At 45.2% G+C, this 23,145-nt stretch overlaps 2 protein-coding genes across 3 annotated transcripts in view; one reads left to right on the top strand and one right to left on the bottom strand.

The window, feature by feature from the left end:
* Window positions 1-23,145, top strand: part of SYN1 (synapsin I) — a 53,140-nt gene that overhangs the window by 22,162 nt on the left and 7,833 nt on the right. The window lies entirely within an intron of this gene.
* TIMP1 (TIMP metallopeptidase inhibitor 1) lies at window positions 17,174-20,861 on the bottom strand. The gene is made up of 6 exons (XM_040265851.1): window positions 20,621-20,861; window positions 19,617-19,745; window positions 18,785-18,864; window positions 18,476-18,602; window positions 18,104-18,228; window positions 17,174-17,438 (listed from the first exon to the last, which is right to left on the bottom strand). The coding sequence occupies exons 1-6, from the start codon at window positions 20,754-20,756 to the stop codon at window positions 17,268-17,270; spliced, it is 768 nt and encodes a 255-aa protein (XP_040121785.1). The 5' UTR covers window positions 20,757-20,861; the 3' UTR covers window positions 17,174-17,267.

Below are 23,145 nucleotides of genomic sequence, written 5' to 3'. Positions count from 1 at the left end.
ATTTTCTTTGTAGTTTCCCCGGGGATTACAATTAACATTTTAATTTATACCACTCTCATTTTAATTAAAGCCAGTTTAATTTCAATAGTATTTAAAAAAAGTTGCCTCTTTATAGCTTTATTCACTCACTCTGCCTTTGTGCTATTGTTGCCATACAAATTACATCTTTACACATCATATGCCCATGAATATAGACTTATGAATTATTGCTTGATGCAGTTGTGTTTTAAATCAGATAGGTGGGGGAAAGTGTCAGAAACAAACAAACAAAAAAACCATAATGGTATGCATTCATACTGTTACAGGTGCTCATTTCTTCACGTTTTTACAACTTTGCTTAGCCTTCACTTCCTGCCTGTGCAGAGCCTTGGGGTCAGCCAGAGATCCTATTCAAGCACATAGCCTTATGCATGTTTATGGTTTTTTATATTCCTAGGAATATGTCAGAACTTTTCAAAGACTCCTATGGATGTCTTAGTCCCCAAATTTTTCTGTTAAGTCTTTTGGTCACCTTGTTGTTTGTCTTAACTGTAATTGTTGCCTCAAGAGCTGCTGTGTTAAATAATTGCTGCTGATTATTTTTGAAAAGCATCCCCGCAAAAACCCCTCACATCAGGTGAACTCTGAGTCAGGTCAAATAGACAAGTCCTGTGTGTGAAGTTTTCTAGGCAAGTCCAAGACAGGTCAAATAAAGATAGTTCTTTGGGAATGGGGCTTTGGAGGACTCCAACCCTGTTCTGCTTCTTCCATTGGCTGATAGCCTGCCGGTTTTCTTCAGCATTGCAAGACTGTTGATTTTCAAATCTGTTCAGGAGGTGGAAAGAAGAGAATAAGAACAGAAAAGTTCAAATGTCACAAAACTTAACTGTTCTTAGTGAGATTCAGCCTTTTTCTTGCATAAATACTTCTTGAATTACTGTAAACCTATGCTCAATTTTCAGAGTTCTGACAAAGTTCATTGTGACCACTTTTGCCAGTATTCTCATTGCTTTTACAGAGGAGAGGACTGTTATAGGTACTTATTCTGGCATTTCTGCTGACTTCTCCTCCAGGTATATCTTGTTCTTTTGCTACCCTGGGATAATGGTATTTCAAAGTCAGGATTTGGGAGCTAAGCTAGATCACTGCTACTGGAACGTCCTTGCTTCTAAATCATCTCATTGTGCCGAGCTAGGAAATATATTTTTGTTGCTGTTTAGTTGCTCAATCGTGTCCGACTCTTTGTGACCCCATGGACTGTAGTCCACCAGTTTCCTCTGTCCATGGGATTTTCCAGGCAAGATTATTGGAGTGGTTTATGATATATATACATATGAAATTTTATATATACACATGTATGAAATTATTTGCAGTGTGCTCATACTGATACTTTTATTTTTTGCCATGCCACACAGCTTCTGGGATCTTAGTTCCCCAACCAGGGATCGAACACAGACCCCCAGCAGTTAAAGTGCCAAGTCTAACCACTGGACCACCAGGGAATTCCATGGATACTTTCAATTCTAATCCAACACAATATAAGGTTCCTTCTAGCCTTTCCCCATTCCACATTTATATTTCTCTTCTCTAACATTGAGAGCCCTAGCTTCCAACATCATCAACATATTTACTCATTTGCTCAATCTTACAATACACAAAAAATATTTTTAGAATTTCAACACCCTTACCACTGTAAAAAAAACAACCGCAGTAAGGTATAACTTGAGATTTGTTTGCCCTTTTTATATCTTTAGATGAGAATATACAAAGTACTATATTCAAATGCTACATGGTTTAGTTCATTTTGTCATTCAAAAGAGTTGTGTTACTCATTTTATTTCAAATATCGTTTGTTTCCCTTTATATTAAATTTTAGGTTTTTTACTATCTATACTGACTTAATTTTATGTATTTAAATATAATATGTTAGCATGATTCCAAAAGTCAAAATATAAAAAGGCATTCCCAGATAAGCCTACAGGAAATGGATAATTTTCTAGGGGAACACAGTTTACCAAAATTTACCCCATTTGAGCTTACCACAACAATTTCCATAGAATTAATAGCAAGGAGAGATAAGAAAGCCTTCCTCAGTGATCAATGCAAAGAAATAGAGGAAAACAACAGAATGGGAAAGACTAGAGATGTCTTCAAGAAAATTAGAGATACCAAGGGAACATTTCATGCAAAGATGGGCACAAGAAAGGATAGAAATGGTAGAGACCTAACAGAAGCAGAAACTATTAAGAAGAGGTAGCAAGAATACACAGAAGAACTGTACAAAAAAGATCTTCATGACCCAGATAATCACGATAGTGTGATCACTCACCTAGAGCCAGACATCCTGGAGTGTGAAGTCAAGTGGGCCTTAGAAAGTTTCACTATGAACAAAACTAGTGGAGGTGATGGAATTCCAGTTGAGCTATTTCAAATCCTGAAAGACAATGCTGTGAAAGGGCTGCACTTAATATGCCAGCAAATTTGGAAAACTCAGCAGTGGCCACAGGACTGGAAAAGGTTAGTTTTCATTCCAATCCCAAAGAAAGGCAATGCCAAAGAATGCTCAAACTACCACACAATTGCACTCATCTCACATGCTAGTAAAGTAATGCTCAAAATTCTCCAAGCCAGGCTTCAGCAATACATGAACCATGAACTTCCAGATGTTCAAGCTGGATTTAGAAAAGGCAGAGGAACCAGAGATCAAATTGCCAACATCCACTGGATCATGGAAAAAGGAAGAGAGTTCCAGAAAAACATCTATTTCTGCTTTATTGACTATGCCAAAGCCTTTGATTGTGTGGATCACAATAAATTGTGAAAAATTCTGAAAGAGATGGGAATACCAGACCACCTGACCTTCCTCTTGAGAAACCTATATGAAGGTCAGGAAGCAACAGTTAGAACTGGACATGGAACAACAGACTGGTTCCAAATAGGAAAAAGAGTACATCAAGGCTGTATATTGTCACCCTGCTTATTTAACTTCTATGCAGAGTACATCATGAGAAATGCTGGGCTGGAGGAAGCACAAGCTGGAATCAAGATTGCCGGGAGAAATATCAATAACCTCAGATATGCAGATGACACCACCCTTATGGCAGAAAGTGAAGAAGAACTAAAGAGCCTCTTGATGAAAGTGAAAAAGAAGAATTAAAAAGTTGGCTTAAAGCTCAACATTCAGAAAATGAAGATCATGGCATCTGGTCCCATCACTTCATGGCGAATAGACGGGGAAACAGTGGCAGAGTTTATTTTTTGAGCTCCAAAATCACTGCATATGGTGACTGCAGCCATGAAATTAAAAGATGCTTACTCCTTGAAAGGAAAGTTATGACCAACCTAGACAGCATATTAAAAAGCAGAGACATTACTTTGCCAACAAAGGTCCATCTAGTCAAGGCTATGGTTTTTCCAGCGGTCATGTACAGATGTGAGAGTTGGACTGTGAAGAAAGCTGACTGCCGAAGAATTGATGCTTTTGAACTGTGGTGTTGGAGAAGACTCTTGAGAGTCCCTTGGACTGCGAGGAGATCCAGCCAGTTCATCCTAAAGGAGATCAGTCCTGGGTGTTCATTGGAAGGACTCATGTTGAAGCTGAAACTCCAATTTTTGGCCACCTGATGCTAAGAGCTGACTCATTGGAAAAGACCCTGATGCTGGGAAAGACTGAAGGCAGGAGGAGAATGGGACAACAGAGAATGAGATGGTTGGATGGCATCACCGACTCGATGGACATGGATTTGGGTGGACTCTGGGAGTTGGTAATGGACAGGGAGGCCTGGTGTGCTGAGGTTCATGGGGTTGCAAAGAGTTGGACACAACTGAGCAACTGAACTGAACTGAATGAAGAAAGTTATTAAGAAACTACCTCCTTAAAAAAGCATCAGGCCCAAATTATTTCAAAGGGGAATTCTACCAAACTGTTAGAGATCAGTTAATCCCAATGGCACATAAATTATTCCAAAGAACATAAAATGAAGAGAAACTTCCACATTACTTTTCTAAAGCAGTTATAACTTTGACAACAGAAAAAAGAAATGCGTAGGCAATTTTCAGTCATGAATATCAATGCAAAATCCTAAAGAAAATGTTAGCAAACAAATCCAAAACTATATTAAGAAAATAATATAACTGTGTAGTAAGTTTCCCCCTTGGAATGCAAGAATGATTTGTTATAGATAATACACTGGGTTGGCTAAAATGATCATTTGGGTTTTTCTCTACCATCTTATGGAAAACCCAGAATGAACTTTTTGGCCAACCCAATATAATACAACATATTAATTGATCTGAGGAGAAAGTCATGTGATCATTTCCATAGATATTTTTGAAGCCTTTAACAGAGTTTAGCACCCATTCTGATAAAACCATTCAAAAATAGAAATCAACTCATGCCTTCTTAACATGATCAAATTTGTATACCTCAATCCAAAAGTTACTGTCAACTTAATAGGACAAAATTGAAAGCGTTTCCATTAAGGTGAGGAGCAAAGCAAGGTGCCCACTCTTTCTACTCCTTTTTAGTACTGTGTTTAGAGGTATTGTTGTTGTTGTTCAGTCGCTCAGTCTTCTCCAACTCTTTGTGACCTCATGGACTGGACTCCAGAAAGCGAGGCTTCCCTGCCCTTCACCATCTCCTAGAACTTGCTGAAACTCATATCCATTGAGTCAGTGATACCATCCAACCGTCTTGTCCTCTGTCATCCCCATCTCCTCCTGCCTTCAATCTTTCCCAGCATAGTGTCTTTTCTAATGAGTGGGCTCTTTGCATCAAGTGGCCAAAGAATTGGAGCTCCAGTTTCAGCATCAGTCCTTCCAATGAATATTCAGGATTGATTTCCTTTAGAATGGACTGGTTGGATCTCCTTGCAGTCCAAGGGATTGTCAAGAGTCTTCTCCAACACCACAGTTCAAAAGCATCAATTCCTTGGCACTCAGCCTTCTTTATGGTCCAACTCTCACATCCATACATGACTACGGAAAAAACCACAGCTTTGACTATATGGACCTTTGTCAGTAAACTAATGGCTCTGCTTCTTAATATGCTGTCTAGGTTGGTCATAGCTTTTCTTCCAAGGAGCAAGCGTCTTTTAATTTCATGGCTACAGTCACCATCTGCAATGATTTTGGACCCCAAGAAAATAAAGTCTGTCACTGTTTCCATTGTTTCCCCATCTATTTGCCATGAAGTGATGGGACCAGATGCCATGATCTTTGTTTTTTGAATATTGAGTTTTAAGCCAGCTTTTTCACTCTCCTCTTTCACCTTTATCAAGAGGCTCTTTAGTTCCTCTTCACTTTCTGACATAAAGGTGGTGTCATCTGCATATCTAAGATTATTGATATTTCCCCCGGCAAACCTGATTCCAGCTTGTGCTCCATCCAGCCTGGCATTTCACATGATGTACTCTGCATAGAAGTTAAATAAGCAGGGTGACAATATACAGCCTTGAAATACTCTTTTCCCAATTTGGAACCAGTCCATTGGTCCATGTCTGGTTCTAACTGTTGCTTCTTGACTTGCATAGAGGTTTCTCAGGAGGCAGGTAAGGTGGTCTGATATCCCCATCTCTTTCAGAATTTTCCACAGTTTGTTGTGATCCACATAGTCAAAGGCCTTAGTGTAGTCAATAAAGCAGAAGTAGATGTTTCTCTGGAACTCTTTTGCTTTTTTTATGATCAAACAGATGTTGACAATTTGATCTCTGGTTCTTCTGCCTTTTCTAAATCCAGCTTGAACATCTGGAATTTCTTGGCTTATGTACTGTTGAAGCCTAGCTTAGAGAATTTTGAGCATTACTTTGCTAGCACATGAAATGAGCCATTGTGCAGTAGTTTGAGCATTCTTTGGCATTGCCTTTCTTTGGGATTGGAATGAAAACTGACCTTTTCCAGTCCTGTGGCCACTGCTGAATTTTCCAAATTTGCTGGCATATTGAGTGCAGCACTTTAACAGCATCATCTTTAAGGATTTGAAATAGCTCAGCTGGAATCCCATCACCTCCCCTCGCTTTGTTTGTAGTAATGCTTTCTATGGCCCACTTGATTTCACATTCCAGGATGTCTGGCTCTAGGTGAGTGATCACACCATCATGGTTATCTGAGTCATGAAGATCTTTTTTGTATAGTTCTTCTGTGAATTCTTGCCACCTCTTCTTAATATCTTCTGCTTCAGTTAAGTCCATACCATTTCTATTCTTTATTGTACCCTTCTTGCCAGGAAATGTTCTCTTGGTATCTCTAATTTTCTTGAAAAGATCTCTCGTCTTTCCCATTTTATTGTTTTCCTCTATTTCTTTGCATTGATCACTTAGGAAAGCTTTCTTATCTCTCATTCCTGTTCTTTGGAACTCTACATTCAGATGCTTATATCTTTCCTTTTCTCCTTTGCCTTTAGCTTTTCTTCTTTTCTTAGCTATTTGTAAGGCCTCCTCAGACAACCATTTTGCCTTTTTGCATTTAGAGGTATTAGACCAATGCAATTAGACTAGGCAAAGCAATTATAGATGTAAAAATGGGTAAAGGAAATGTAAAAATATCTCTATTTATAGATTACATGATAGTATACCAAGAAATTCCCTGGAGATTCAATAACAAATTCAAACAATAATAGTAACAGCAGAATATAAAATCAACATACAGAAATCAGTAGTTTCCATATATACAACTAACCAGACAGAAGAGAAAACCCCATTTAAGGTAACAACAAAAAAAGATAAAATGCTTCAGAATAAGTTTAACAGATATGTGCAAACTTATATGAAGAAAAATTTAAAACACTCCTGAAAGACTCAAAGGTAGATTTATACAAATGGGAAGGCATTCCTTATTTGTGGATAGGATAAGTTAAGATCATAAAGATATCAGTTTCCCTTCTTAGGTCTCTACTTTTTAATTATAAATGTAATATGATCTCCCCAAATATACATAATAAGCTATTATCTGGAGCTGGATAAGTTGATTGTAAAGTTCATATAAAAAAGCAAACATGCAAGAATAGCCAGGAAAATCCTGAAAGAGAAGAGCTTTGAGGGGGGACTAGCCTTTCCAGTCTACAAGGAGTTTAATGCTTTTGCAAGCAAACATTTTATGAAGCTTTCCTAATTCAAATATGACACACGTGGATAGACAGAGTAACAGACTAAAGGAAGAAAAATGCAAAGTCCAGATTTAGATCCATGTACAATGGAAATTTAATAGATGATACAAGGAGAAAGCTTTGTTTTTGACATTTAAATTCTTCATCCATCTGAAATTGATTTCCTTTCTCTTTTTAGCATTCTTACAAACATCTTTATTACATTTCTTTAACACTTCTCTACATGCATTACAGAATGGCTGTTGCATCCATTCACTTACATAATGCTGTTCTGAATATAGCAATCCTAGCAATCTTCCAAACATCTTTATTACATATGTTCTTTAAAATGGATTTTCATATACAGTATGAGATAGGTAGGGATCCAGTTTCATCTTTTCCTTTATAGATAACCCTTTTTCCCCACTGATCTGGTATGCCACCTCCATCATATCCTAAATTCCTATGTATGTGTGGGCAAGTTCAGGAGTCTGTTCTAGTCCACTGGTCACTTTCTTTATACCTGTTTCAATTCAGTGCTATCTTAATAGCTATATTTCCTCATTAATTCCTGATAGTACCTCCTGGCTGTTTTGTAGCTATACAAAGGCTATTTTTGTCAGGGACAGAAAGAACAGGCCTTCAGAGGAAGACAGTTAATGGTGGGTAATGGTGGCAGGTGATGGCAGAAACATTAGACATTTTGTCAGCCAGCTTGCCTCCCCTATTTCCTCTTTTCTCAACAACACTGTACAACATGGAGGGGTAAAAGGTGGCCCTGGATTTGTGGGAACAGGCTTGCCCAACCCCACACTTGGAAGCTGAGATGGCAGACACATCAGAACTCTGGCCCCGCTACCTCATCTATTCCCATCCAGTTTGCAGACCACCAGGAATCCTCTAAGATGCTTAGCTCAGTGTGTCTAAATATTTACCATTCAAGTGTGGGGTACAGTTTGACTTCTCTTCACCCAAACTTCCCTAGCCTGGTGATCTACTTACATCAACTTGGTTATGCAGACCTAGAGGGTGGGTTGCTATGGGAATAGGGACTTCTCTTTCCTTGCTACCTGCACTCCAGGTGATTTATGGCTCAGCAAATGTTTGTAGAGGGTTCATGATGTGACAGGCAGAGTCCGAACCCAAGGCCTCTCTGGATCCAGTCCCTTCTCAGGGCCCAGGATTCATGGTCCCTGTGATATAAGGAAAGAGAGGGTGCTTCACAGTCAGAATCAACAGGGTAAGTGACTTTGGGATTGTGTGAAAGAGAGAGTGCAGGAGTGAGGGAGCAATTGAAGGAAAAAGCAAGGGAGATATGTTAAGAGGGTGGGGGACTTCATTTATTCCCTTTCTTTTTTAACTTATTTTTTAAGTGAAGTATAAGTTATTTACAGTATTATATTAGTTTTAGGTGTACAACATAGGGATTCACAATTTTTCTTGATTATATTCCATTTATAGTAATAATAAAATATGGCTATATTCTCTGTGCTGCACAGTATATTTTTGTAGTTTACAGGGTTTTCTTTTGAGGGGCCAATTTCATTGAAGTGTAACAAGTTCAGAAAAGGGAACATATCATAAGTATATAGCTCATTGAATTTTCACACAGTGAACATAGTCCTCTCTTCTGTGTCCAGATCAAGAAACAGAATGTGAACCAGATAGAGCCCCAGCACAGTTAGGAGCTGGGAGTTTTTTGGAGGTTTGAGGAGGTGGTGATTGGAGGTTGAAGGGCTTAGACTGGTTTATGATGTTGAAGGTGAAGCATCCCCAGCCCACTGTGGCTGAGTAGAAGTCTGGATCCAAGGCCAGAGGCTATTGTACATGAAAATTCAGTAGCAGATATCAGGTCACCAAGGAAGACAGCAAAGTTTATGCCTTCATATCATTGCACTCAGGGTCCCTCCACAGGGATTGTGCAAAGTTGATACTCAGGTATGTGACTTTGCAGGGGTGGCAGGGAGGCACCTGGGGGTGATTGGGCAGAACACTGCTCCACGTGCTTCTCTACATAGCTTCTGCTTTTGGAAGAGAAGGGCCGCAAGGATAAAGGATAGGCCCAGACACCAGGGACCTGTGAAAGGAAATAGCAAACAGCAGTGAAACAAGGAAGAGTGTGAATCAGGAAGAGCGTGAGGAGAAGGTACAGGAGTGAAGAAAAGGATAAACATGGAGAAGGAGCAGGAGCAGGGGACCAGGAGAGGAAGAAGGGACCAGCAAACAAGAGCAAGGGACAGAAAGAACAGGGAAGAGCTGGATCTGTGTCTGCAGGCATTTTGTTGCTCAGTCGCCAAGTCGTGTCTAACTCTTCGTGACCCCATGGACTGCAGCACACCAGGCTTCCCTGTCCCTCACCATTTCCCAGAGTTTGCCCAAGTTCATGTCCATTTAGTTGGTGATGCCATCCAACCATCTCATCCTCTATCACCCTCTTCTCCTGCCTTCAATCTTCCCCAGCATCAGAGTCTTTTCCAGTGAGTCAGCTCTTCCCATCAGGTGGCCAAAGTATTGGAGCTTCAGCTTCAGTATCAGTCCTTCCAGTGAATATTCAGGGTTGATTTCCTTTAAGATTGGTTTGATGTCCTCGTTGTCCCAGGGACTCTCAAGAGTCTTCTCCAGCATTACCGTTCAAAAATATCAATTCTTTGGTGCTCTGCCTTCTTTATGTACAGTACTCTCACATCTGGAAAAACCATAGCCTAGACTATACAGACCTTTGTCAGCAAAGTAATGTCTTTGCTTTTTAACATATTGTCTAAGTTTGTCATAACTTTCCTGCCAAGAAGCAATCTTCTAATTTCATGACTGCAGTCACCATCCACAGTGATTTTAGAGCCCAAGAAGAGGAAATCTGTCACTGCTTCTACCTTTTCCCCTTCTATTTGCCATGAAGTGATGAGACCAAATGTCATGATCTTAGTTTTTTAATATTGAGTTTTAAGCTGGCTTTTTCACTCTCCTACTTCACCCTTGTCAAGAGGTTCTTTAGTCCCTCTTCACTTTCTGCCATTAGAGTGGTATCATCTGCATATCTGAGGTTGTTGGTATTTGTCCCAGAATGTTGATTCCAGCTTGTAACTCATCCAGCCCAACATTTCACATGATGCACTCTGCATATAAGTTAAATAAACAGGGTGACAATAAACAGTCTTGTTGTACTCCTTTCCCAATCCTGCACCAATCAGTTATTCCATACAAGGTTCTAACTGTTGCTTCTTGACCTGCATACAGGTTTCTCAGGAGACAGGTAAGATGGTCCTGTATTCTCATCTCTTTAAGAGTTTTCCACAGATTGTTATGATCCACACAGCCAAAGGCTTTAGTGTAGTCAATGAAACAGAGGTAGATGTTTTTCTGGAATCCGCTTGCTTTCTCTGTGATCCACCAAATGTTGGCAATTTGGTCTCTGGTTCCTCTGCCTTTCCTAAATGCAGCTTGAACATCTGGAAGTTAGTTCTCATTTCACATAATGCTGAAGCCTAGATTGAAGGATTTTGAGCATAACCTTACTAGCATGGGAGATGAGTACAGTTGTCCGGTGTTTTAAACATTCTTTAGTACTGCCCTTCTTGGGAATTGGGATGAGGATTGACATTTTTCAGTCCTGTGGCCACTGCTGGTTTTTCCAAATTTGCTGACATATTGAGTGCAGCACTTTAATAGCATCACCTTTTAGGATTTTAAATAGCTCTGCTGGAATTCCTGCAGGCATACCTGTAGATGATCAGGACCCCTCCCTGATATACTCCTCCCTGAGCCCCTTCCAAGACTACACAACTCAGTGCACTTTCTCATCCATCAGAGAGCCTAAATGGGGTGAATGCCATTCCCTGATGGTCAGTAAAGTGTGACCAGATGTCCCTTGGCTGGGACAGATTGTGATCCCCAAGTGCTCAGTCCCAAAGATCCAGGACACCATGGGTTGGGGACAGAATTTTCTGTGGATGGCTGAAATTAGGAGCACAGCATGCTGGGATTAGGAGTACTTGGTGGAAAATGCTCCAGGGAGGGGACACTTTGTTCTAGGGCTGGGACAGAGAGAGGCCTGAAGATGCAGGGTAGGGACATGCAGGCTGGCCTGAGATAAGGAATTCCTAGAAGAAAACTTCTCCCCAGGGATGTCACCACTGCTGTGGTGTGTAGATAGATAGATATAACCATATTGCTCTTCATATTTGAGTACTTTCATAACCCAGAAACGTTGATTCTGGGTTTTTTAGAACATTGATTGTCTGTGAAGGGGGAAAGGGAGATGGACCCTGGGACTGAAGAATACTTAGTGGATGAGGGGTTGGGTCTTAGTATCACGTCCCTAGTTTTGGGGCCTCAAAGACCCACCCTATTCCCTCAGCCAGAAAAAGGTCAGAGGCCTGTATTTTGGTGAGGAGACGGATATGGGGAAGGAGGTGAGCAGGGTGCCTTGATGTTTTGAACTCATAATGCTTCATGGTCTCAGTAAGAAGACCCAGGAATTAAGCCACAGGGATAAACGGCGGGAGAAATGTGTCTGGGGATCCCTTGAGTTTCAAACATTCAAGATTTTCCCCGTCCCAAGACTTGGGGAAAAAAAGGTTTGCGGAACAACTGTTGTTTAGGTTCAACCACCTCACAGGGCTTTATCCACTCTTCTGGAACCTCACTGTGAGTCCCTGCATTAGAGGCCTTCCTGAAGTCTGCCCAGACTTACCCACATCTGAGTTACAATAAATAGTGTGGGGGTGTGATTGGTAGCACCTGAGGGCCAGCCTGAGGCTGGTCAGGGACAGAGCCAGGAACAAAGCAGGGACCAGCAGGAAGTTGGGACTCATGGCAGGGACCTGGAGACACAGTGAGGGTGAGTGGAGTTGAAGCATGAGCTTTTCCTGGCCCAGCTCACCCTCAGTCAGGAGAGGATTCAAGGAACATTTAATTAATACTACTGCTTTCCAGGGGCCTGGAGTCAGAGGAAGCCCTCATGATGTGATGGGAGGAAAGGACACTGAGACTTGCCCTCTGGTACCAGTGGCCCCACCTCCACCCATCAGAGCTGTAACTCTTCAAAAAGATTCAGCATGAGGCCCAGGCTCAGTGGTGGATAAATAGTTAACAACAAAGAGGTGTGGCCTGGGCATTCCTGCCCACATGAACTCTCTATTTTGCTTTTTAAAGCGCTCATATCTTCAGCCTTCTATTGCAGTGGGGACTGGTATTTGGAGAGTGTCTGGGATTCTAACAACTTCCTGTGCAGACTTTCAACTAATCTCTTTTTTCAAGCTCCACCTTCACCTCTACATCCAGAGAGTATGTGTACCCTAATCATTTCCTTTGGTGGGTGCTCTATGGTATAACTAGGGTTGGTCCTCAGATTTCATCACTACTGGCATAGGAGGTGTCCCAGGCTGGAGAGTGAGACCTAAGAGTCAGTTGGAATTGATGAAAAGGAAGAATTGTTCTACCTCTTCATCTGTCATTGGGAGTATGGAGAGATGTTTCAACATATAGGGTAATATATTGAGAGTTGTTACAGCAGGGAGATTTTCCAACTAGAGATATCTAAGGATGGGGAAATGTGTCAGTGGGGAAGGGTGGTCAATCAGTGGGGGCTATATGGATGGATGAGGCTTTATGAATAGAAAGACTTTTCAGGTGAGTTTAGCAATGAGGTAGATATCAATGGTGAGTATTTCCAAATGGTTCTGAATGGTAAGATTTGACAATGAGAGCATTTTGATAGGCATACCTGAATGGGGAGATATGCCAGTAGAATGTATTCTTGGGAAGATTTGTTGATAGAAGTTGTCAATGAGAATTATGTCATAGAAAGGTATTCATGAATAGAGAGATTTGCCAACTAAGTGGTCATAGGAGATATGCCAACGGATTGGGTAATCATCAAGAGAGATATTTGTCACTAGAGTCCATCAGTGGATGATAGATTGCTCCTGGGTATTTGTGAATGGGGAGATTTGTCAGTTGGAGGTCATCAATGGAGATACATCAATCAGATGTTTATGAATAAAGAAGGTAGCTCAACAGAGGTATTTGTTACTGGGATATTTGTGGAAAAGGGAATTTGTGCAGTGAAGAGAGGGGACATTTCAAAGGAGAAATATGCCAAGGGCTTAGACTTGTCACCCATAGTTTTGGCAGCAATAGAGATTTATAAATGTGATGATTTGTTCACAATGAGGACTTCATAGTGGGCAACGTTATCACTGAGGGGAGGGCTTGTCCTCAGAAGTCTTTGAAAATGTCAGTATTTGTAAGTGGGGTGATTTGGACGCTGGGAAGCAGTGTAAAAGTCTGATATAATAAGAAAAAATAACACATGAGCATATTAAATATTTGTTACATCTCTGGGAAAGATTATCAGGATGATGAGTTAAACTAAGATTTCCAGGGTGCATTCAATTATTACTACTAATATTTTACATTATTTCTAATATTGTAAATTATCATTCCCAACATTAAACATGATTTTCAATATCGTAAATAATCATTAGTGATACAGATAATCACTATTAAACATTAAATTACATTTATCATACTACTCCTAATTAATACTTACAAGTGCTATGTACCTAGCACTGTTCCAGGCACTTTACACGTAAAGTTACATGCCTATGAGTTAGGCATTCATTTTATACCAATCTTACAGAGGTGGAAACTGAGGTATAAAGAGGTAATGTAATTTCCCCAAGGTCACAGAGCTAGTACATGTAATGGGCAGGATTTGCATGCAAATGGCCTGGCTTGAGTGTTTAGGTTCTTAATCACTACACTACACTGCTGCTGCTGCTGCTAAGTCACTCCAGTCGTGTCCGACTCTGTGCGACCCCATAGACGGGGGCCCCCTGTCCCTGGGATTCTCCAGGCAAGAACGCTGGAGTGGGTTGCCATTTCCTTCTCCAACGCAAGAAAGTGAAAAGCGAAAGGGAAGTCTACCGGTCTAGAAATTTAAATTACTGTAACATTATACAGGAAGTTATTGTTATGAGAGTTTCATGTGTTTTGACACCCCCAAAATACCCAGTGGGTGAATGTACTCATTAATCATCCTCTAACGCTAGCACAGACTTCAGAAGGATTCTGGGTAGGGACTGTAAGGCCCATCTTTCAGGGAGATGCTGGGAAAGGTTGAGGGCAGGAGAAGAGGGTGTCAGAGGATGAGATGGCTGGATGATATCACCAACACATTGGACATGATCTTGGGCAAACTTCCAGAGATGGTGAGGGACAGATGCTGCAGTCCATGGGGTTGCAGAGTTGGACACAACTGGGCGATTGAACAACAACAACTGAGGCTTGGGTGAGAAGGGCCAGCCCCCAGGCTACCCGTGGAGCTGGACCCCATGCTGCACACCTCTCCGGACTGCCACCCGCCCTGACTTGCTTCTTCTCAGCCATCAGAGTCTCTTCCAATCAGAGGTTCACACACAGACATGTGGAATGCTAGGGGTGAAGGGCAACTCAGTTTACTCACTTTAGTGGATTTTCTTTTTTTTGGGGGGGGGGCGCTGCAGTGCAGCATGCGGGTTCTGAGTTCCCCAACCAGAGATCGAACCTGTGGCCCCTGCATGGGGAGTGTGGAGTCTTAACCACTGGACCACCAGAAAAGTCCTTTAGTTGATTTTCCAGAAGAGTGATGGGGGGTGTAATGACCCCAGGACTACATGTATCTTGCCTGGAGCTCCTGCTGGGGTCTGGGGAAGGTGATCTTGTATGCTGAGACTCTGTGAAAAGGGCTGCAGTAGGGCCTGGTGGTTATCCCATAAAGTATTGAGTCCTGATCCAGGGCACTACCTATAGGTGGACAGGTTGGCAGGAGAACCATTTCCACAATAGGCTTCATCCTTCTACTGCCACTTTCCACTTCACCTTCTTCCCAGGGGTAAAATAATGGAGAGCTCAGGGTACTTCCCAGGTGTCTCAGTAAAGAATCTGCCTGCCAATGCAGGAGAGGTGGGTTCAATCCCTGGGTCGGGAAGATCCTGGGAGAAGGACATGGCTACCCCCTGCAGTATTCTTGCCTGGAGAATCCCATGGACAGAGGAGCCTGGCAGGTGATAGTCCATGGGGTTGCAAAGAGCTGGACATGACTGAACATACATGCATACATGCAGAGAACAGGCCCTGGGGTCAGGAAACAGTGTAAGAGTGCAGGGAGCTGGTACTAGGGTTTAGTGAACTGTCAGAAGCTTCCAGACTCTTGTAGGCAGCTGAGCCAATAGAGACAAGGCCACCAGAGCCCAGGTCCTTTCTTTGTAACCATCAGCAGAGGCTGCCATTTGCCCCTTTTGGTGGACAGGGTTCAATCCTCCCAGGGCATAACCAACATGTAAATATTAAGACACAAATTGTTGCTGGAAATATCTGCACATCCATCCCTGGGACATACCTTGAGACCTGGCAGAACCTTCTAAGAGTACAAAAGGACATGGACCAAGAGGATCCGGGGGGCCATACTAGATGACCCAGAATGTCCTGGAGGAGACCTGGGTTCTTACTGGTAGCACCAGTAGGTAGTCTGCTGGGAGGGAATTTGGAAGTCTTTTCCTTCGACAAAGTAAAAATGTTAGTCACTTAGTTGTGTCCAACTTTGCGACCCCATAGACTATAGCCTGCCAGGGTCCTCTGTCCATGGGATTCTCCAGGCAAGAATACTGGAGTGAGTTGCCATTTCCTCCTCCAGGGGATCTTCATGACTCAGGAACTGAACCTGGGTCTCCTGCATTGCAGGCAGATTCTTTACCACTGGGCCACCTGGGAAGCCCTTCCTTTGACAAAGATCTATGTAAAGCAGATTCCGGTCAACAGGACACTTGAGTGTTCTGCTCAATGTTTGCACCAATCTGAAAGCCCAGTTCCCAGGGGCCTCACTTCAGTTGGATCTTTGGAGTGTAAGGGGCAGGTTCTAGGGACTGAGAAGGGCCTGGGTCGAGCTGTGTAAGCAAGAAGTCATGAGGAAGGGAGTGTTTGGAAGGCCTCTCACTCAGGTTTTTGGGAGGAAGATGAACCGGAAAGGTGAGGCTTGAGTCTTAGAGGCCTGAGTTTTGGTGAATGGACAGCTGTGTAGGGGAAGGTGGAGGTGCGGGTGGGCTAATGCACCTGGTTGGTCCTGATTTTGGACCCTAGCTGAACTTCACTGCTTCAGTTGATCAAAAGAGTGAGGGGAGCAGAAGTAGGGGGGAAGGAAGAAGGGCAGAACTTGGGGATTTTCAGATCACGCCTTCTCCCCCTCCCTCCTTGTCCCCAAATGAACACTTCCAAGGAATCTCCCATAGGCCGTGGGTGGGAGGCAGGGCTGCCCTTTCTTCCAGAGGCCCTGGCTGAGTTATGTTGATGGGGGTTGGGGGGGACCTCTGGGCCTACTGGAAGTCTCCCTGTTCACTCAAGTCAGACTCACAGTACAAAACCTAAGGTTGCAACAGTGACACCCACAGGTTTGGATGGGGTAAAACGTCCTCCCTGGATGACATCAGGACAGCACCTGAAGCGAGGAGAGCTGTATACAAATGATTGATAGGGCATTTGTCAATGAGCTGGTCCACTGGAGGGATTTGTGAATAGGGGAATTTGCCAGAGAGGTTGCCATTTGGTATGCATGCATGCGTGCTAAGTCACTTCAGTCATGCCGGACTCCACGACCCTATAGACTGTAGCCCGCTGGGCTCCTCTGTCCATGGGATTCTCCAGCAAGAATACTGGAGTGGGTTGCCATTTCCTCTTCCAGGCGATCTTCCCGACCCAGGGATTGAACCTGCATCTCTTACATCTCCTGCATTAGCAGGCAGGTTCTCTACCACTAGCGTCACCTGGGAAGCCCATGCCATGTGGCAGCAGTAGGATAATTTCTGAACTAGAAAGCTCAGTGCAGTAGGACTACAAATTAGTCTGGTAAAATGCTTTAAAGTATTGAGTAGAGAGATAATCCAGTAAGTCATGGTTGGTAAGGCAGGTTACATGACAGCAGTGCTAATGCCAATGTAGAGAATAATTATCAATACCTCAAACTGTATATAAAATATAAAAAGTAGTGGACACCTCTCACTCCTCAGCATTGGTCCCAGGGTACCCCGACCAGGTCAAGTGACATGGGTTTGTTCCCAGACACTACACAGGGAGACTGCCTGCTGGGTGGTAGTTCTTTATTTCATCCTCTTGAAGAAAGGTGGGAGTGGAAACAGGTGAACACTGTGCAAGCTCAGCTTCTGCTGCGCAGGGTTCAGGCCCCCCGGGGCCGCAGGGACTGCCAGGTGCACATCCCTGGCTCCCGGGGCAGGCAGGCCAGGTGGCGGCTCTGGAACCCCTTGTCAGAGCCTGTGAGCAGCTGGTCCGTCCACAAGCAATGAGTGTCGCTCTGCAGTTTGCAGGGGATAGATGAGCAGGGAAACACCTGGAGGAGGGGAAGGAGGAACAGCTCTGAGGGCTTCTCCTCCTGCCCCTCCAGAGAACTCTCCACTCCTCAGCTGTTAACACAGAGCTGCTAGGGAGACCTGGTGTCACCCGACGTGGGTACAGACTCAAAAACAGTCCCTCCCATTGTGGGGAACAGTCAGGGCTTGGTGAGATGACAGCAATCCATGTCAAAGATCAGTTTCCTGGAATGGTGGTAGGGGAGCAGTCAGGCAGGTCACCTGGGGGGACCTGTCCCATTGGATGGGAATAGCTGGCAGGCAGGAAACTTAAGCCTAAGAAAGAGACATGGGGCTCAAAGACAGTCACTGGGGTCAGAGGACTTCCAGGGCCATCAGGGAGCAATCCTGGAACCCTCAGAGTGGCAGAGCAGTCACAAGAGGGAGTGAGAGGGACAGAAAGCAGGCAGATAGCCTAGGGAACTGTGAATCCCCAGGTATCAGACACAGGGCAAAGGAACAAACAAAATGTCCGGAGGAACAGTCTCGGATTTGAGGGAACAGCAAGAGAGATCAGGAATATCCCTACGGTTTGGGGAGCAGCCATGGGGACAAGGAATAGCTAGAGGGAGCAAGAAACAAGCCATGGTTTGGGGACAAGCCCAAGGACTGCTCTCCAGGAGGTGGGCAGGTTCCAGGCACTCACTGTGCATTCCTCACAACCAGCAGCATAGGTCTTGGTGAATCCCCGGCGCTGAGCAGAACTCATACTGTTCCAGGGAGCCACAAAACTGCAGGTGGTGATGTGCAGGTGCCCATTCGACAACTGTCCTGTTTGGGGGGGGGTCAACAGGCAGCTTCTGATTGGCTGAGCCAGGGACAGAGTAGCACCAGATTGGTGTCCCAGGACCACCGACACCCGCTGGGCAAAGCCCCAGCCTTCTGATAGGCTGAAATTGGGGCATTCTTCATTTCAACAGGGACCATTCTTTTAGAGCCTCCCTTCCCTTGCATTTGCACAGTTGCCAGGCAGAAGTGGAGGGTTGGCGTGGCACAGGGCGATAGGGTGGGACCTCACCAGCTATGAGAAACTCCTCACTGCGGTTCTGGGACCTGTGGAAGTATCCACAGACGCTCTCCATGGCAGGGGTGTAGATGAATCGGATGTCTGGGGCATCCCTCAAGGCACTGAACCCTTTGAACATCTGTCAGTGGATGAGGGGAAGAGTCTTTTACTGACACAGTCCTCGCACTCCACATTCTTCCCTGAAGTCAGATAGCATCCTGAGATCACAGCTAACTTCCCCGCCAAACTGGTGGCCATAGGCTTTTATTCTGACGGGGAGGAAGATGTTAGGAACTGCTGGGGCAAGAACTGAAGGGTTACCTTAGTCATCTTGATCTCATAACGCTGGTATAAGGCAGTCTCATTGACTTCTGCGGTCCCCACGAACTTGGCCCTGATGACTGCAAAAGAAGAGGGGAAATAAAAAAAAAAGTCAAAGGGACTGCAAGGGGCCAATACAAATAATCACAATAATACTAGCAAAGCACATACTTAAATAGGGATTGCTGAATGCCAGACAGCACCCTAGAGATTTATACATTTGTTAATTGCTTCATGTGTATGTTGAATGCCTATTCTTGGCCAAGCACTGCTTCAACCCTTTTTCCTATATTCATCCTGTGTTCGTTCACACAACAAATATTTTAGAGCACCTGCTCCATGCCAGGCACTGTTCTGGGTGTCAGGGACACAGCAGGGAACAAAACACAGAAATCTCTCCCTTTGTGGAGCTCACAGTCTAGCTAGGAGAAGAGAGACTAAACACACGTGAAATAAGTGTATGGGAAGTTAGGTCATAAGTGTGATAGAGAACTTCAGAGCTGGGTGAGGGGGATCAGGAGTACTAGGGGACAGGGGTTCAAGTTTTGAATAGGGTGGTCAGGGAAGGTCATCCTGAGAAGGTGACATTTAAGGCAGCCACTTATGTGGATACCTGGGGGGATGGGTATACCAGGCAGAAGCAGCAGCCAGTACAAGGGCTCTGAGGTTGGTCTGGGCCTTGAGTAATCAAGAAAGCGTGAGGATGCAGAGCAGCTAAAGCAGAGTCAGTGTGCTGAGTGGAATTGTTCTAGAGGTGGGCACCCTCGTGCACCCCACTGGACTGAGAAGGAAACCAAAGCCGGGAGTGTGTGGGCAAGGTGGGCACACTCACCAACTTCGGAGTTGCAGAAGGCCGTCTGTGGGTGGGGTGGGACGCAGGTACAGGCTCGGCTGGGGGCCGTGAGCCACAGCAGCAACAGGATGCCAGAGGCCATGGGTGCAAAGAGGGCCATGGTGGTTTCTGTGGGGGGTGGGGAGGAGGGTTCAGAGGGCCCCCAGCCCAGCTGATCCACATACCTGGGCAGGCCTCCCACCCCACTCTACACCACACCCCTCCACACACACACACACAGTGAGGATTTTAAGGGGCTTGGGGATTTGAGAACCCAGGAGAGTCTAGGGGGATAGGGAGTTAGGAGAGTTTAGGAGTCGTGGAGTTTAAGCAATTTAAACTTTGAGCACTAAGTGGATGAGTTATGGGGCTGCAGTGTTTAGGGGGCTGGGGGAGTTGGAGAATTTTGGGGTGTTAAAGAAGTGGGAGGGTTGAAGAGTTGGGGCTGAAGAATTTGGGGTTAGGGGAGCTGGAGGAGTTTGCGGGGAGGTTGGAAGTTTGGGGGTTGTTCATATTGAGTGGTAGAGGAGGTGGGGCAGTTGAAGGAAGTTGAGGAATTTGGAGGAGCTTGGGGTATTAAGGAGTTGACAGAGTTTGAGGGCTTAAGGGGGTGGGGTGCCTGAGGAATTAGGGTGCAGAGAAAGCTTTGAATTTAGGGAGTTGGGAATTTGGGAGGCTGGGGATTGTGGGGGCTGAGGGAGCTTGGGGGGTTTGGGTTGCTGGAGGACAAAGAGGGAATTTAGGGGAGCTGGCAGCTTGGGAGGCAGCTGTGACTTTAGGGGCTCGTGGCTTTCGGGGAGCTGGGGATGGGTGCCAAGGGTTCAAAGAAGTTGGGAGTGTTGGGATTGAAAGAGCTATTCCAGCCCCCCTCCCCCGCCCCCGCCCTTTTCTCCTGCTCCAGCCGAGGATCCTGGTACCCGCCGGCCAGGATGAGCAGCCGAGTATCAGGCAGGAAAGCTCCAGCCCAGTTCCAGGCCCCGCGGGCCGCCCAAGCCCCTGCCTACCTCTGGTGTAGCCTCTCTGGGCGCTGGGTCTGCGGCGATGGCGGCAGGGCCTGAGCTGCGGAGGATAAATATCCACGCGAGGGCGGGGTAGCAGCAGCGGTAGGAAACCACAGGCCTCCAGGCTTCCTGGATGCATTACTCATCCGCCCACCATCCGTGGAGGCCAAGGGGCGGGCCCTGGGCTGCCGAAAAGGAGATGCATCCTTCTCCTCTCCCTCCCCCAGAGCCTCGCCCTGACCACCCCCTCCCCCGTCTCCACGTCAGGCACCATCCCTCCAGGCGGTCTCAGCCGAGGGTTACAGGCAGGATTCCGCCCAATGCAATTCCCTAAAGTCTCCACAATCTAACTGATCACCCACATCCCCCCAAACCCCTCATGGGTGAAGCCCAAATGGTTCCTTCCTTCAATAAACACTTTGGTATGCAACTACTGTGGGGGAAGGCAGAGAGCAAACAAATAGAAACAGTGGAGGGATATAGGGCAGGTGAATGGAGGAAGGATACAGTGGGGAAACTGAGGCACAGGTGGTTAAATGATTTATCCAAGCTCACAGTTAATAAGTGGCAAAACTGGGATTTGAACTCAGGTCGTAGAGCCAAAGCCTGGGTCTTAAGCCCTCTCAGAAAAAAAAAAAAAAAACAGGCAAACAATAAGCATTTATATAGCACCAACTCACTTCATGGAAAAGGAAATGGCAACCCACTCCGGTATTCTTGCCTGGAGAATCCCATGCCTGGGGTCGCAAAGAATCAGACACAACTGAACAACTAACACAACTCACTTCAAGCTCATGATAAGCCTCTGAGATGGTTATTGATATTATTCCCATTTCCCAGAGGAGGCACAGAGGAACTGAAGAACTTTCCCAGGACCACAGGGCATGGCTGGGATTTGAACCTAGGCTAACTAGTGCCAGTATCTTAACCCAGGCAGAGCACAGTCCTGGCAAGCAGGGAAGCTGCCAGTGAATGAATGAGCATTGGGGTGGGGGGAGCTGAAAGGTGGTGAAAGAGGCCAGTGAGTCAGTAGAAAACAGATCCCCTCCCATCCTGCCCTCCCCCTTCCCCACCAACCTTCCCATGCCCCTGGTGGGGGGTGGGGTGAGACAATCTGTCCAACAGCTTCCAGATGCTGCCTGGATCTTCCCTGGGGTCCTGGGAAAGGGCTCTGAGGGCCAATTAACATCCTTGGTTAGTCCAGGGAGGACAGGCCAATAATAATGATGATAGCAGCCTCTTCCGGAGCACTTACTATATACTGTGCCCTGAAGCCTTCGTGTAATTCTGTCATCAGATCTCTGTTACCTCCTTGCTAATTAAGCTTGATTAAGTCAGCAAGGTTAGCACAACCATTACCATCGCCAATACCACCACAACAGAAACTACTGCCAGCACTAGGGAGTTCTTACTATTACTACACATCAAACACTGCTCTGAAATCTTTGTAGCTACTCTGTCATCAATCCCGATTACCTCCTTGTCAATTAATAATGGCTAACCTAGGGATGTTAAAACCAATAATAATAATAATGCTCAACACTTTTTGAGGATGGAGGCTTCCTGTGTGCCAGATACTAAAGCCAGCACAGGCTTTAGCATGCCAGTGCTAAATGTTTTGTCTGAAATAGCTGTTGTGTTTCCTCACAAAATCTGTGAGTTAGAGACTGTTCATGTTCTCATTATCCTGATGAGGAAACAGACAAAGGGGTCGAGTGATCTGCCCAGGAATGAGAGTGAAGAAATGACTCTTTGGGTTAGGGGGGAGGTGGTGGTGGGGGACTAGATAAGGGGGAAGAGACATAAACCAGGAATTTGGAGAAGCTGATTGTGAAAGTGGGGAGTGAGAGTGATGAGACGGGGGCTGAGTAAGTCGGTCGTGGGGCAAAGGGAGAAGTGAGGGCAGGGGAAGTCCTGCAGCAGCCCCTCGCTAACCCTGCTTCCGACGCCAGCTGTTAGTCTGAAACCTGAGTCAGCACAGAGTTTTGCCCACTGTCTACACGTGAGGGGTTGTATGGATGCGGGTTATTGTGCAGATCTCAAAACCAGTGGAGTTTCCGGGATGGGTAGTCCAGCTGGTGTAGCCACCTGGTGAGGTGGGTGTGGGGGATGTGGGGTTCAGCTGGGTGTGCAGACACCTGACAGTCCTCCCACACACCGAGTGCTTGGGCCTGATTGTGCCCTACGTACAGATCAGGAAACTGAGGCCTGGAGGGGGTTTAGTGACCTGCTTGGGGTTAAACATGGCCTTAGGAAGAGGAGAGGCCAAGATTCAAACCTAGGGCTGGCTCGGGGATCCCAGTGTTCAGAGATCCCTACAGGCACAGCATGTGTGGGCACACACATACACACAGTGTTGTGTTCAGGCTCAGGTCCAGAGAAAACAAGGTTTATAAAAGGGGCCTAAAGACTTCAGGGGGTAGTGTGCATGTGCGCTTACACACAGCATCCTGTTGTGTCTCTGCTTCTGAGGGTTGTGTGTGTGGTTTTACATGGTGTGTGCTCCTCTGTGTGGTGTGCGGTATGTG

The sequence above is a fragment of the Oryx dammah genome, unplaced genomic scaffold (assembly GCF_014754425.2).
Source record: "Oryx dammah isolate SB20612 unplaced genomic scaffold, SCBI_Odam_1.1 HiC_scaffold_23, whole genome shotgun sequence".
Taxonomy (NCBI): domain Eukaryota; kingdom Metazoa; phylum Chordata; class Mammalia; order Artiodactyla; family Bovidae; genus Oryx; species Oryx dammah.
This window is presented reverse-complemented; position numbering and strand designations above follow the sequence as displayed.